This window comes from Peromyscus leucopus, chromosome 1, assembly GCF_004664715.2.
Source record: "Peromyscus leucopus breed LL Stock chromosome 1, UCI_PerLeu_2.1, whole genome shotgun sequence".
In the NCBI taxonomy this organism is placed as follows: Eukaryota; Metazoa; Chordata; class Mammalia; order Rodentia; family Cricetidae; genus Peromyscus; species Peromyscus leucopus.
The window spans coordinates 156,053,847-156,069,615 of record NC_051063.1 but is presented as its reverse complement, the minus strand read 5'-3'; the positions used below and the strand labels follow the sequence as shown (position 1 = coordinate 156,069,615).

At 38.2% G+C, this 15,769-nt stretch overlaps 1 protein-coding gene across 1 annotated transcript in view; it reads right to left on the bottom strand.

Annotated features, from left to right (window-relative positions):
- Ano5 (anoctamin 5) overlaps nucleotides 1-15,769 on the bottom strand; it is a 72,496-nt gene that overhangs the window by 38,941 nt on the left and 17,786 nt on the right. Inside the window, exons 5-6 of the mRNA XM_028880173.2 lie at nucleotides 14,698-14,811; nucleotides 9,916-9,984 (exon numbers count right to left, since the gene is read on the bottom strand). Of these exons, the coding sequence (XP_028736006.2) occupies nucleotides 9,916-9,984; nucleotides 14,698-14,811 (183 nt within the window). The remainder of the gene's footprint in view (nucleotides 1-9,915; nucleotides 9,985-14,697; nucleotides 14,812-15,769) is intronic.

Genomic DNA, 15,769 nt, shown 5'->3' with positions numbered 1-15,769 from the left:
ACAAAGATGCCCCCACAATAGACTGCTGGCAATGGTCGAGAGACAGCCCGAACTGACCTACTCTGGTGATAGGATGGCCAAACACCCTAATTGTTGTGCTAGAAACCCCATCCAATGACTGAGGAAACTGGATGCGGAGATCCATGGCCAGGCCCCAGGTGGAGCTACAGGAGTCCAATTGGCGAGAAAGAGGAGGGTTTATATGAGCGAGAATTGTTGAGACCAAGGTTGGATAAAGCACAGGGACAAATAGCCAAACGAATGAAAACACATGAACTATGAACCAATAGCTAAGGAGCCCCCAACAGGATCAGGCCCTCTGAATAGGTGAGAGAGTTGATTGGCTTGATCTGTTTGGGAGGCATCCAGACAGTGGGACCAGGTCCTGTGCTCAGTGCATGAGTTGGCTGTTTGAAACCTGGGGCCTATGCAGGGATGCTTGGCTCAGCCTGGGAGGAGGGAACTGCCTGGACTGAGTCTACCAGGTTGATCTCAATCCTCGGGGGAGTCTTTGCCCTGGAGGAGATGGGAATGGGGGGTAGGCTGGGAGGAAGGAGAGAGGGGTGGGAGGGGGGAGAACAAGGGAATCCGTGGCTGATATGTAGAATTAAATTATATTGTAAAATAAAATAATAAAAAAGAAAAGGCTACTACTGATAATATGCAAGCCTTACAAATAATTACTGAAGAAAATAATACCATTTTGACTGATAAGCCTTAGAAAAATTTATTAAAACAGATAGTAAAATTATTCAGACATGCTGGGTGATGGTGACACATGCCTTTGATCCCAGCACTCAGGAGGCACAGCCAGGTGGATCTCTGTGAGTTCGAGGCCAGCGAGGTCTACAGAGTGAGATTCAGGACAGACACCAGAACTGTCTCAAAAAACCAAAAAAAAAAAAAAAAAAAGAAAGAAAGAAAGAAAGAAAAAGAAAAAGAAAAATATTCAGACACAGACAGAAGAATTTAGAGGAGAACCAACCTCACCATTAGCTTATGATATTAGAAAAGAACAGCCCAAGGTTATTAGAAAACCAACCTTAATTTATCCAATTACCATTCAAGAATGACCACCAGTTATAGGCATCCCCAAGGCTATTCAGAACTTAACTAGGATCCTATAGAAATGTTAGATTTGAAGAGATTTAAGGAAGCAATAGTTTCATATGATATGTATTCACCTTTTGTGAAGCAGATGCTAAATTCATGGGCCCATTGGAACAGAATTATTCCACAAGACTAAAAATACTTAATTACAGCAGTGTTGGAATCTGATCCTCAGTTATAGTGGACTACCTGGTGAAGAGATCAAGGGCCATTGAACAGCAAGATGTGGTTAGAGGTTATGAAATTTCCCAAGATGAAATCCCCAGTGAGGGCCATTATGCTGATGTGGAAAGACGGGTTACATCTGATGATCACACCTTGACCCTATGCTGTACAACAGATTTGAATGCTTAGAACAAGATTCAAGAATCAGGAAGACTGAGACATTTACTAAAACTATAAGACAAAAAAGAAGCCTTCACTGAATTTTTGCAAAGATTGACTCCAGCTGCAGTAGAATGATATGACATTTAGAAGTTAGACAAATATTAATTGAATCTTTGGCTTTTGGAAATGCTAATTCACAATGCAAATGGGTAATTGTGACTTTAAAGGTAAGATCAGCACTCATAGAGTAATGGATCTGAAATATATAGTCACTATTGAATATAATAACCATGATGATTCTTGGATAGGAGAGGTGATTTCCAAAGGCTTGAAGAAAAATCAAAATGTCAAATGTTTTAATTGTGGTAAACAAGGTCATCTAAAAAGGGATTGTAGGCCGGGAATTCCTAGAAACAATGTTTTTTTTTTTTTTTCTAGACAGAATGCAAACAGAAGGCCCCAGCCTTCCTGAGTATGCAGAAGGTTCAGTAAAGGCTGACTACAATGAATGCAGATCAACAAGAAACAGACAAGGTAAACTTTTGGTATCAGGAAATGCCTTGGAGGCCTCTCACAGGCCCCTGTGTCAAATTTGGTTCAATCATTGTCTGTTACCATGGGAGAAACTCCACAGAGTAATTAAAGGACCTATTGTTAAATAAAAAATACTGTTCTGGATGACAAAATAGCTTAGAAAATAAAACAAAAATTTCAGGAGAAATCATAAAACAAATATTTTGGCAAATTTCTATAAAGAATCAAAGACCAAAGTTAATAATACAGCTAAATAGCATTAAAATTGTGGGACTGGTAGACACAGGGGCAGATGTAACTACAATGGCATCAAAATCTTGTCATCCAAATTGGCCTCTTCAGTTGGTAAATGTTCAGCTTCTAGAGATTGGAACTTTATCTCAGGTGAAACAAAGCACAAGATGGATCAAATGTATAGGGCCTGAAGGACAGAGAAGAAAATCAAAACCACATGTGGCCAAGTAGCAATGAACTTACAGGAACATGATTTATTACAGCAGTGGAAAACACAGATCAACATTCCTCCAATCTCAGAAACAAACCATAAAATAGAGAATGCTTCAGGGAGAAATGTTAAAAGTTATTCTCTAGAGTGGTCACAGACTGGTCAAGTTTTACATAAACAGTACCCAACAGCTGGTGAACCTCTCAAAGGTGCCAACAGCTCTACCTTTAAAATGGTTAATTGATAAAAAATGTCTGGGTAGAACAATGGTCTTTGATATCAGAAACATTACAGGTATTAGAACAGCTGGTACAGGAACAGCTAAATACTCAGCATATTGAAGAATTGACCAGTCCTTGGAATTCTCCTATATTTTTCATTAAAAAGAAATCTGGAAAATGGAGAATGTTAACAGATTTGAGAGCCATAAATAAAGTAATTCAGCTGATGGGCCCTCTACAACCTGGAGTTCCCTGCCTTCTCTATTACCTAAAAGATGATCTATTATAGTGAGTGATTTAAAGGATTGTTTCTTTACTATACCTTTACAAGAACAGGACAGAGAAATTTTGCCTTCATGGTGCCTACTTATAATAATTCTCAGCCTGTTAAAAGGTATCAGTGAAAAGTTCTGCCACAAGGAATGTTAAACAGCCCCATCCTGTGCAAAAATTTGTGCAACAGCCATTGGAAATAATTCATAAACAATTTCCTCAATCCATAATATATTATTATATGGACAATATCTTACTAGCTGATTCAAATGTAGATACCTTAGAAGAAATGTTTAAGGAAGTAAAGAAAATATTGCCTTACTGGGGATTGCAAATTGTTCCTGAAAAAATACAAAGAAGAGATTCTATTAATTACCTAGGATATAAAATAGGTTTATAAAAAATGTAACCACAAAAGATACAAATCAGGAATGATCAATTGTGGACTCTTAATGACTTTCAAAAATTACTAGGAGACATTAACTGGCTATGGCCCACAATTGGATTAATAACTCAAGAACTAAGTAATTTATTTCAAATCTTACAAGGTGTCAAGAACTTAAATAGTTCAAGAAAATAATCAACTGAAGCTGAGAGAGAATTGGCTCTGGTAGAGAAAAAAATTACAGGATGCCCATGTGGATTGTTTGGACCCAGAGCTTGATTATATCCTCATTCTACCTTCTACCCATTCTCCTACTGGAATTCTTATGCAGAGAGATGATAATATTCTGGAATGGATATTCCTGCCACACAAACAGAGCAAAAAAAAAAATTAAAGACTGGTGTAGAAAATGTTTCTGAATGGCAAATTGAGACTCCATTAATTAACAGGAATGGACCCAACAGAATTTGTAGTAACTTTTACTAGTGCTGAAATGTCCTCTTTATGGACAGAAAATGAACATTGGCAAAGAGCTTGCAGTGATTTTTTGGGAGAGATGAACAACAAATATCTCCAAAGCAAGAGACTTCAATTTATAAAAATAACCAGCTGGGTCATTCCTCCGATTGTATAGGAAACACCAATATCTAGAGCCTTAACCTTCTATACTGATGCAAGTAAATCAGAAAAAGCAGGTTATAAATCAGGATATTAAGTAAAGTGGCTCAAAGCCCTATAATTCTGTTCAAAAGTGCTATTCTCGGGCTGGAGAGATGACTCAGAGGTTAAGGGCACTGACTGTTCCCCCAGAGGTTCTGAGTTCAATTCCCAGCAACCACATGGTGGCTCACAACCATCTGTAATGAGATCTGGTGCCCTCTTCTGGCCTGCAGGCACACAGGCAGACAGAACATTGTATACATAAAAAATAAATAAACCTTTAAAAAAAAGAAACTATCAAATGTGAATAATCATGGCATTTGAAATTTAGATTAATATGCTAGTCTCTGGATGAAAATAAGCTATGTAAAAACCATTTTTTTAAAAAAGTGCTATTCTCATGGTATTATTAGATGTTTTTAGAACCTTTTAATATGGTTACTGACTCTCAATATGCAGAAAGAATTATTTTACATATTGAAACCACTGAACTTATTCCTGATAATTCAGAATTAACCTTGCTATTTATACAATTACAGGAAATAGTCAGGAATAAGAATCATCCCATATACATAGCCCATATCAGATCCCATATGGGTCTACCAGGCCCTCTAGCACAAGGTAATGACAAAACTGATCAGTTATTAGTAGGAAATGTGCTGGAAGCCTCAGAACTTCATAAGAAGCACCATGTTAATAACAAAGGTTTGTAAAAGGAATTTTCTATCACTTGGCAACAAGCCAAGGAAATTATAAGGAAATGTCTTACTTCTTCTTTGTATAATCAAACTCCACTGTCTACAGGATTAACCCAAAGATTACTCAAAGAAATGAAATTTGGCAAATGGATGTGTTTCATTTTGCAGAGTTTGGAAAATTAAAATATGTACATCATACTATAGATATAGATTCAGGATTTCAATGGGCAACTTCTTTGAGTTCTGAAAAGGCTAATTATGTAATTACACATCTATTAGAAGTTCTGGCCATCATGGGAATACCTGTACAAATTAAGACTGACAATGCTCCAGCATATGTCTCTAGTAAAATGAAAAAGTTTTTGCATATTATAACATAAAACATATTATAGGTATACTATACAATCCTATAGAACAAGCAGTTATAGAAAGATCTAATCACACTTTAAAATAAATGCTTAATAAACACAAAGGGGTAATAACGACCCCCAGAGATAGATTGCACAATACCATATTGACTTCAAATGTTTTAAATGCTAATGAAAGGGGAACAACAGCTACAGAGAGACATTGGATAATAGAAAAACACCACTGAACTAAATCAGCCAGTATACTTTAAAAATGTCTTGCTCAACTATGTTCATAGCAGCATTATTTGTAATGCCAGAACTTGGAAACAACCTAGATGCCCCTCAACTGAAGAATGGATAAAGAAAATGTGGCACATATACACAATGGAGTACTACTCAGCAGTAAAAAATAATGACATCTTGAAATTTGCAGACAAATGGATGGAACCAGAAAATATCCTGAGTGAGGTAACCCAGACTCAGAAAGACAAACATGGTGTGTACTCACTTGTAAGTGAATACTAGATAAAAAGCAAAGGATAACCAGACTGCAACCCACAGCTCCAGAGAAGCTAGCTAACAAGGAGGACCCTAAGAGTGTTTCATGGATTGCCCTGGGAAGGGGAAATAGATCTTCTGAGTAAAATGGGGGTGAGAGGCAATAGAGGCTAGGGGATGGGGGATGAGAGCGTAAGGAAATGGGATGGTCAAGCTGGAACAAGAACAGAGTGGGAAAGCCATGAAAGAGATATCTTGATAGAGGGAGATATCACAGGGATAGGGAGAAAACTGGTGCTAGGGAAGTTCCCAGGAATCCACAAGGATGATCCTAGCTTAGATTGATAGCACTAGTGGAGAAGGTGCCTGAGCTGGCTTACTCCAGTAATCAGATTGGTGAGTACCCTGACTGTCATCATAGAGCCTTCATCCAATAACTGATGGAAGCAGATGCAGAGATCTACAGCAAGCACCAGACCAAGCTCCAGGAATCCAGTTGAAGAGAGGGAAGAGGGATTCTTTGAGCAAGGAGCATCAAGATCATGATGGGAAAACCTATAGAGACAACTGAACCAAACTAATGGGAACTCATGAACTTTAGACCAAAGCTGTGGAGCCTCCATGGGACTCTGCATAAGCGAGACAGTTGTGTAGCTTGGTCTGCTTAAGAGGCACCCTGGTAGTAGGATCAGGATCCATCCCTGGTGCATTACCTATGGTGTAACACCTTGCACAGCCTTGATGCAGGGGGAGAGGCTTGGACTTGCCTCAATGGAATGTACCAGACTTTACTGACTCCCCATGGGAGGTCTTACCTTTTCAGAGGAGGGAATGGGGAATGGTTGGGGGAGGATGAGGGAGAACAGGAAGAGGGGGGAAATCTGTGGTTAGTATGTAAAATGAATAAAAAAATTCTTAATAAAGGAAAAAAAAGAGGGAATGGGTATTTTGATGTGTAAAAAAAGTTTGACCTCAGAATGGAAACCAGGATATGTATTGCATTGAGGAAGAGGTTTGCTTTTGTTTTCACAGGAGAAGAAAAGCTATGAATACCATCAAAGTTGCTAAAGATTAGATTCAAACAGGAGAGACCTCTTGATTAGGATAGGTGATAGTTCATCAACTGATGTGATGATTCAATCTGACAAATAGGAAAACTCACCAAATTAGGGTCAGGACAGGGTTTTGTTTGTTTATTTCCTGGAAAATAAAAACATCTAACTGAGAAATCTAAAGATTCCTTTGGACAAATGAAGCATCAAAAAAGGAAGGGAGAACCATCCAGAAAAAATTACCAAGAAAAGGAGTAATCTGACCTAATGGTATAGAATACTTCCTACAGGGTAAATTTTATAAACCTTTCAAAATGTCTGTTTTTGCTCTACAGACATGTTAAACAGGTAGTCTTCATGTAGTCTCGTAGCTGGCTTTGGAGTTGGAGTGTGGCTCTCTTCTTCTCTAAACCCAAGAATGTTTGTTAAAAGAGAATTCAAAGCCTGTCTTATATCAGAAGAGCCACCTGGTATGGGACAGAAGAAAACCAAAATCTAGAGACTATTATATTTTCACTAATCTCATAACCCTCTGACTTATTTTGACTCTTTAAAACTTTTCTTAAGGTATAAGTACTATCTCAAAATTTAAATTTTCTGTTTTGGTATTAATGATATTATAAAGTACTAACTAATTCTAAGCTTAGGCATCATGTAGCTTCCTGTACATGATTTCAGACAAGTTTAAACAGATATTTAGGAATTAAGCCTAGATACCCTAAATGTATTTAATAGATCATGGCACTTTAACCTCTCTAAGATTTACAGCATACGATGTTTAATATGCTTAAGTTTTCTATAGTGAACAATAAACATTCATAACAGTGATCTCCTGAAGTCTCCATAAAGATGATGGTACCCCACAACAACAATTCTACTTAGATTGTGATAAAACCACTATGCTGATAAACCACCCAGTGATTGGCTTTGGACTACAAACCCCTGAGGATAATTCCATTGTGGCTAGCTGAGATGGTCCACCCTCTTGCACTACTCCAGCTAGGACTTCAGATAAGCTCTACACTTTTCCATTACTCAGAGACTGGCAACAAATGATACAGGTAGCTCTCCCAGGACATGACCATTATTTAATTTTTTTCAGGGTCCCCTAGAGATGCTGTCACCTCCCCAGGCAGTAGGAAGTAATTTTAAGAACATGATACCCACATTCCCAAGACCTTGTGTGGGTGGTTTTTGGTCTTTCACTGTGTTATGGATATTTGTTATCATGTCGGGGGGGTTGGTTACAAGTTGTTATTTGGTATGGATAAAAAAGAGGGTGGTAGATATGATAGGATAAAAGGTAGATTATTGAATCTACTTTCAAACTGAAAAAGCAACTACTAGTCTTAAATAATTTACATTGGTATTGATTTTTGTATATTTAAGTTTATTTTTGTTATACTGTATATATGTTTCTACTTCTGTTTAAGATATTTTTGTATATTAATACAAATTTAAGGTCATTTTTGTTATACTGTATGTATGTTTTTACTTCTGTTGAAGATATTTTTGTATATTGTTACAAACTTGAGGTTATTGTCCTTATGCTGTATGTCTGTTTCTATTTTTGCTCAAGGTATTACCTGTACAGCTTGTTTACTTATGCAATATGAAGTTTTAGTCCTTAAAAGCTATTTAGGCTAATAAAGAAATACAGGCTAATACCCATAACTATCAAACTTATAGTCATGTTAGTTATGTTTTCTAGGTATACAGAGATATATTTCAGGTAGATAGGTAATCTTCAAACACTTCAAAGACCTACAGAATATGGCATTTAAAATGTTTTAATAACTTAGACTTTTCTCAACATGAAACATATCTGCTCTTGGCAGCACTGATCTATTTCTAAAGAGGACAATGGGCATTGAAGAAACTCCAATATGGAGTTTGCTTTCTTTGTGGCATAAGCTAGCCAGTAGGGCAAGAAACTGCCCTTGCCTTGACTGTTGACAGTACACTGTCCAAACTGGACAGACAGGACACAAAGAAAGTCAACTGCTGAACTTTGCCAGACAGGTTAGTACAGCCCTTCAAAAATTCTAGCTTCTGAAAAGAGTCTGTCACATATTTTAGGCCTGTAGGCCACAATGTTGCAGAGGAAACTTGGGTGACCGTCTAGGTAGCCAACTGTTTCTGTCATTTCTCACATTTTTTTTGGAAGTCGCTTGCTTGCACTTCTCGCTTACTCAGGTAATACTAGTTCCTTTTCAGGTCTTTGATGGAGTTGAAGACTAGGCAGTTATAGTTATAGTTCTCCCAAATCTTGGCAAAAGGCATATTAGGATTTTGTTTAGATGATTATATGAGATTATTAATATATAGTATAATGTATTATATGCATGCTGTTAGATATTCTCACTCTTCTTACATAGTTACTGCATGGAGCCCACCTGAAGATCCTCTACATGGGAAAATAAGTTACAGATTGTATTGTATTTCACATATTTATTGGTTCAGAACTGATGAGAAAAAAATTATTAGAAAATAAAATCAAAGTTAGAGGATATCAGAAGAGTCACAGGTAGAATATGATCTTAAGTAGGGCTTTAATCGCAACTTTAAAGGTAATTGCAGAAAACCAGTAAATGAACATGAATGGGTTAAAGAATAAACTAATGTAACCTATTCATGAACAGAGTATCATGGGTTAAATAGTGGGCTACCCTGCAAGACAGCCAGGTTCAGTGCAGAATGTGACAGGCAGCTTCAAGGAAAGACAGGTATGTAAACAAAGTGCTTCACCTTTCTGTACCTGGTAGAAAGTGTGTGTGTGTGTGTGTGTGTGTGTGTGTGTGTGTGTGTGTGTGTGTGTCTGTGTCTGTGTGTCTGTGTGTCTGTCTGATGTTGCATACGTAGTGTGTGGGTGTGGGTGACTGAAGTCAATACTAGGTGTAGTTCCTTAGAAGCCACCCACCTTGTTTGTTTGTTTGTTTGCTTTGAGACAGGATCTTTCACTGGGCCAGGGGCTCACCAATGAGGGTAGACTTGATGGACAGTATGTCCCAGGGACCCACTTTTTTGCCCATTATTGGCTTTATAAGTACATATTACCACATCCAGATTTGTATATGGTCTCAAGGTGAAACTTGGGTATCCATGCTTGTATGGCAAGCACTTTGCAGACTGGGCATTCTCCCACTTCCTATGCTCCTACCGACTTTTAAAAAGTTTCACTGAAACTTCACCTCACTGAATACTGACCTGTGACAATGCAAGTCTTCTTGTCTCTATGCACATTTCTGTAGTCAAAAGATTCATGTGTTATTCCAAACCTATCATCTATATGGCCAAATACATGAATAGGAGAAAGACCTGCTTAAAATAAGAACCTTACATAATTTATCAAATATAGTTACCATTTTGTCTTCAATTTCCAACTCAAGACCTGTTTTCCTGAGATTTAGCTGAAATTCCCGTCTTCTCTCCTATGGCAAAAACAAATGGAAAGGGTGATGCAGGTGCTCTGTATCAGTGGACAGCACCAACCTGACCCTTCATGGTAGCTGGAAATGCCAGGCCAACCCTTTGGGTTTGTTCATAGTGCCAGGGCAATTCTCTGTGTTAGTGCACAGTGACAGGCCAACACTCTGTTAGTTGGCATGCCTGGCTAACCTTGGTGATGGCTTATTAAGGGCTAGGCAGACTCACGGCTGTGCTTCCAGAGGGTTCTAGGACCTTCCATGGTTGTATGTAAAAATACCCTACAAAACACCCTACCTTCAGGCCATGGACTGATTTTGACCTATACCATAATTGACAAAATTCTGGAAATACAAAATAGGAACAATCTCTAAGATTCACAAGCACTATTTGAAGATACACACAAAATTTAACTGAGTGATTTGAAAGTATGAGAAACCTTTGGGGACAGAGACACACAGGCTCCTAGCTGTTAAGGACTCAATATTACAAAAACCAGCAATCCTCAAATCAATTATTCTAATGTCACTGCAGGCCATAATCTCATCGTGGCCTTTGCTCTTGAATAGCAAGAGGGCTTTCACTTAGAGAAAGAAAGGGTAAGATTCACTACAGGTCACGGCTTGCAAATAATAATTACTGTAGGATTTAGACAAAGCATTAATGAGTAAAGCTTCTTCCAGCCTCCATTGTGATTGAAGTGTGAACTTTTTCAGAAAGACTGAAATTTGAAAAGCTTCACTAGGATGTTCTGAGTCATTTATGACCAATAGGTTCCTTTACATTGAGGTTCTGGTAAACTTTATAAGGAATCATTTTAGTATGTCCTTTCCCCTTCCAGTGTTAGTATGAAGGGGCCTATGTCTGAAAACCCTCCCTCCAGCTATCTTTACTTAAATACATTTCTTCAAAAATTAAAAAAAAAAAAACAGTAGGCATGGAGAGCAATTTAAAATGCTGTATCCAGCACCAAACAGAGTGACTGAATTTTGAGTTGCAAAGACATGGGCTTTTGTAGCTTAGAGCATTGCCCCCCTTCAGAGTTCAACAGGACTGATGGCAGAAGTATGAGTGAAAACCAGCTCATTAAGAATTATTTTAAACATTAAAGCTTTGTAAGTAATGAGATTGTTCTAGATTGGTTAAAAGGTTTTATTGACTTTTATTTTATGTGTATGAGTGTCTTGCCTGCATGTATGTCTGTACACCATTGTGTGTGAAGTGCCCAAAGAGAACAGAAGAGGACATTTGAGCTCCTGGAACTGAAGTTATGGACAGTCCTGAGCCTCCATATATGTGCTGGGAACCACACCAAAGGTTTCTGCAAGAGTAGTCAGTGCTCTTGACTACTGAGCCACCTCTCCATCCACCTTTTTTAAATACTTGCACAAAACTCAGGGGTTTCAAGAAATCTATAATTCAGTAATCCCAGCCTATTGATCCAAATCACCTTACTTTGCACCGTGATGTATAAGAACAAAAGAACATATATGAACCTGAACCCTTTGATTCTAGGAATGATTTTATTCATGCATAAACGAAAAAACAATGTCATGTCCTTGTACCTCATCAATCAATGCGTTTATGATAGGCATGCTACTTAAGTTAAAATTTTTCTGGTCATATTTTGTAATATATCAGTGATGTTTTATCAATTATGCACTCATATAATCATAAATTTACATAGCTGTAAAATTAATCAATACCAAGAGAAAACTAAGACTTAGAATGTTATGGTTAAAGATAAAAATATTTCAATCAATCTACTTACGTTTTATGATTTAATGAGTAATAGAAGATGCACAAGGGTAGCCATTCACATGAGAAGGAAAATGTGTGAAAAAAAGCATGGAAAATTTAGATGAGGAAAAATTTTAGCTGTGAGAGGGTTTCTTCATACAGATTTTAAAAAAAAACAATGAATGAAAGCATGTGTCCAGTTTTCATATAATTCACTTTCTATAGACTTATGCTGGGAGGAAATTTATAATATGTTGTATCTTTACAAAATTCAGTTGTATAGTGTGTGTGTGTGTGTGTGTGTGTGTGTGTGTGTGTGTGTACATGTGAGTATAGTGGCTGTGGAGGCCTGAAGAGGGTATTAATGTCCTAGGACTCTAAAATCCCCTTCATATATATATATATATATATATATATATATATATATATATATATAGAGAGAGAGAGAGAGAGAGAGAGAGATTCATTCTGTAAGTGCTGCTACTCTAGAATACCTTGACTAACACACTGGTTAAGCAAGGCAAGAACTGAGATTTGGCTATTGCTTTGTATGTGGAGATGGGGTGCATGGACCTTTGCATGTAGTACACTAAGGGTTTTACTTAAAGTGGATTTTGGCAAATAAATATAATATGGAGGAAAGGACATGAAGACACATATAGTGGAGTGATTACAGTTGTTGATTATTAGATTTAAGTTGGATGAAGATAAGAGGGGTAAAGAGAAGTAACTATGAAGATGCCTGCAGGACCTCGCTTGCTGCAGCTCTGTCACATCAGCTAAATTATGGAGTCAGCCTGCATGCTCATCAACAGATGAGGTGTTTTGAATAACAATGGCCCCCGCAGACTCATATACTTGAATGCTTAGTCAGCAGGGAGTGGCACTACTTAGAAGAATTAGGAGGCCTTGTTGGAGGAAATGTGTCACTGAGGGTGGCCTTTGAGATTTCAAGAGCCTAAGCCAGGCCCAGTAGCTCTCTCTCTTCCTGCTGCCTCTGGATCCAGATGCAGAATTCTCAGCTACTTCTTCAGCACCATTCAGCCTGCATGCTGCCATGCTCCCTGTCATGATGACAATGGACTAAACATCTGAAACATCAGCAAGCCCCAGTTAAATGCTTTCCTTTATAAGAGTTGCTATGGTCATGGTGTCTTTGCACAGCAACAGCACTGGCTGAGATAACAGATGAGTGAGTGGACAAGGAAAAATTGTCTATACATAATGGAGAAGAATGAAATTATGACATTTGCATGGATATGTTTGAAACTGGAGATCGTCACGTTACGGGGAGAAAGCTGGACTAACAAGGCTTGTGGAGTTGGGGAGGGGTGTGAAAGTAAAAGGGGGAACATTAAAGATGTGGAAGAGGAATGGAGAAAGAAACAGACGGGGTCAATATGATTGAAGCATCTTATGCACATGTATGAGAATGTCACACATTCTTTAGTCAACATATGCTAATGAAAATTTACAGAAGGAAAGAGGGAAGCAAGGGAGAGATGGATAGATGAAGGGAGGGAAGAAGGAAGAAAAGATAAAACATGGCAATATACTATAGTATCTTTTCTGGTCTGTGTGATAAAAAGGTATCGGCAAGAACAATTTGAGAGGTGGGTTAAACAGACAAATGGAATAAAGTTACAGAGTTACAGTCACTTGCAATGGTCTAATTTAGGAGAATGGATGGTTAAGTAAAAGCTAAGATCATTGGTAAAGGACATTCAAGAACAGAAATGACAAATGCCAATATAAACACTTACACGTGTGTTGTGTTCATAGGTCATCAAAAAGGAGTGGTGGAGGAAAGAGTGATAGTGAGCCAGAGGTAACAGTGGCAGAAACAAAGGGAAGGCCTGTGGCTGGGTAAATCACAATGAAGCCGCTTTGATGAGACTCAAAACTCAGGGGTTTTAGAAACCAAAGAGGAAGAATCAAGTCAATGAGGTACTCAAGCCTATACTGTCCCTATTGAAAAGGAAGATAGTTACGAGAAGCAAAATCTTCAAAGAAGGGCCAGGTGTGAAGAGATCATCCATAGAAGATATAAAAAGATACAAAAACAGCCATTGTCTGTGAATTTCAGAGGCATTAGTGGATGGTTACTGGGACCGGGTAGAAAGATACAAAGCTAAGGAAGCTCAGGTACTGGGAATAACATTCAGTTTTCAAGTTGTTATCTGGGTGACATTTCAGCATATAACTAAATACCTGCATATATATACACACACATACATACACATAAATCCTTACACATGCAGATCAAATCTCTTAGCCATCATTTCAAATACTGAGCACTCATCACTCCTTACCAGCATTCTGAGGACCTGGGAACAAGGAACAAGACAACATGCTTGTGGGCTTAGAGGCAGGAAAGCAAAATGAATAAACAAACTCAGAAAGTAATTAGTGGTAAAGTCAGGATTAGAGCTCAGCACAGAAGCAATCTTTTCATTAGATCAGTTGACCATATGCCTTGAAGATGAAAACTGCATATGAAAAGGAGATACTAGTTCAGTGGTTCTTAACCTGTGGTTCATGACCTCTTGAGAGTCACATACCAGATATTCTGCATATCAGATGTTTACATTACAACTCATAACATTAGCCAAAGGACAGTTATGAAGTAGCAATGTAATAATTGTATGGCTGGGGGTCACCACAACATGAGGAACTGTATTAAAGGATCACAGCATTAGGAAGGTTGAGAACCACTGCACTAGATTCAGGTATAAATCCTTTATGAGAGGGGTCACACTTAATATCTAAAGCAAGGTGTATGAAATAGGTATCAGTCACATAGAAAGAGAAGTAGAAAGAGAGAAGAGGAGGACAGGGGAGGAGAAAGAAGTTGCTGCTGTCATTGTCTCCAAAGCATTCAGGAAACAAATGTGAATTGCATGTGCAGTGGCCTCTCAGCAGGTTCTTTCTCTAGGATCTTCCTCTTCCTACCCCGCTTCTCCCAGATAAGCACTTACTGCCTTTATCTCCGAGTCTTTCTTTGGATCTTCCACGTAGGAAAGGACAAAGTCAATCTGCCTAATCCCATCTCTGAAGAAGATTGAGTCTTTGCTTTGCTCACTTCTTTGAAACTGTAGAAGACATAAGTGATAGGACTTTACATGAAGGCAAAACCATGAAGGGAAGCAGCCACACTTCGGCCACACTTCCCTTTCTCTACTCTTAACACAGCAAGTCAAGACAAAACAGAACAGAGATCAGGTCCCTTACATAACGGAAAATTCCACCAAGAGGGTTAAATGATACATACTTAGGAAAGGCTGAAACATATTAGTCGCATGCTTAAACACATTAACCACATGCTCTCACAAAAATGCTGCAATTAGGCCAAAATGTACGATGAATATACTTATACAGTGACAGTAAAATGCAAGCTCAGACATAAATGTGTGGTTTTAATGAAACACCACATCAATTAGTCTACTAAGTAATGCATTTTTACACACTTCTTCCAGGGCACAATCAAAAACCAAGGTGCAGTTAAGAATCAGAAGCAGGTAGCTGGTCAGTTGCTTCACCATAGCTAAGTCCTTCAAATAGCTGTCATCTATGTGTCAAGTGAGCTACAATTCATCTTTTCTTTTCTTTTTTTCTTTTTTTTTTTTTTGTTTTTTTTTTGTTTTTTCGAGACAGGGTTTCTCTGTGTAGCTTTGCGCCTTTCCTGGAACTCACTTGGTAGCCCAGGCTGGCCTGGAACTCACAGAGATCCGCCTGGCTCTGCCTCCTAAGTGCTGGTCATCTTTTCTTTATGATTTTCTCATTTTAATAATCAAAATTACACGTTCACCAGTTATATGATGTCCAGCCCATGAACTCCTTCCCTTTCATGATAGCAAAACAAAATAAAACAAAAAAAATTACTGAGCATTTCAGGGGAAACAAAGAAGATTCCACATTTGATTTTGTATTCCTCACCATCCATATGAAAAGAAGGATACTTTGTGCTTTTGAGTGACAGCCCCTTGTGAGAGGCTGAGCATCATGGGATGGTTGGTGGGAGGTCTTCCTGGAACTGGTGGATGGGAGCTA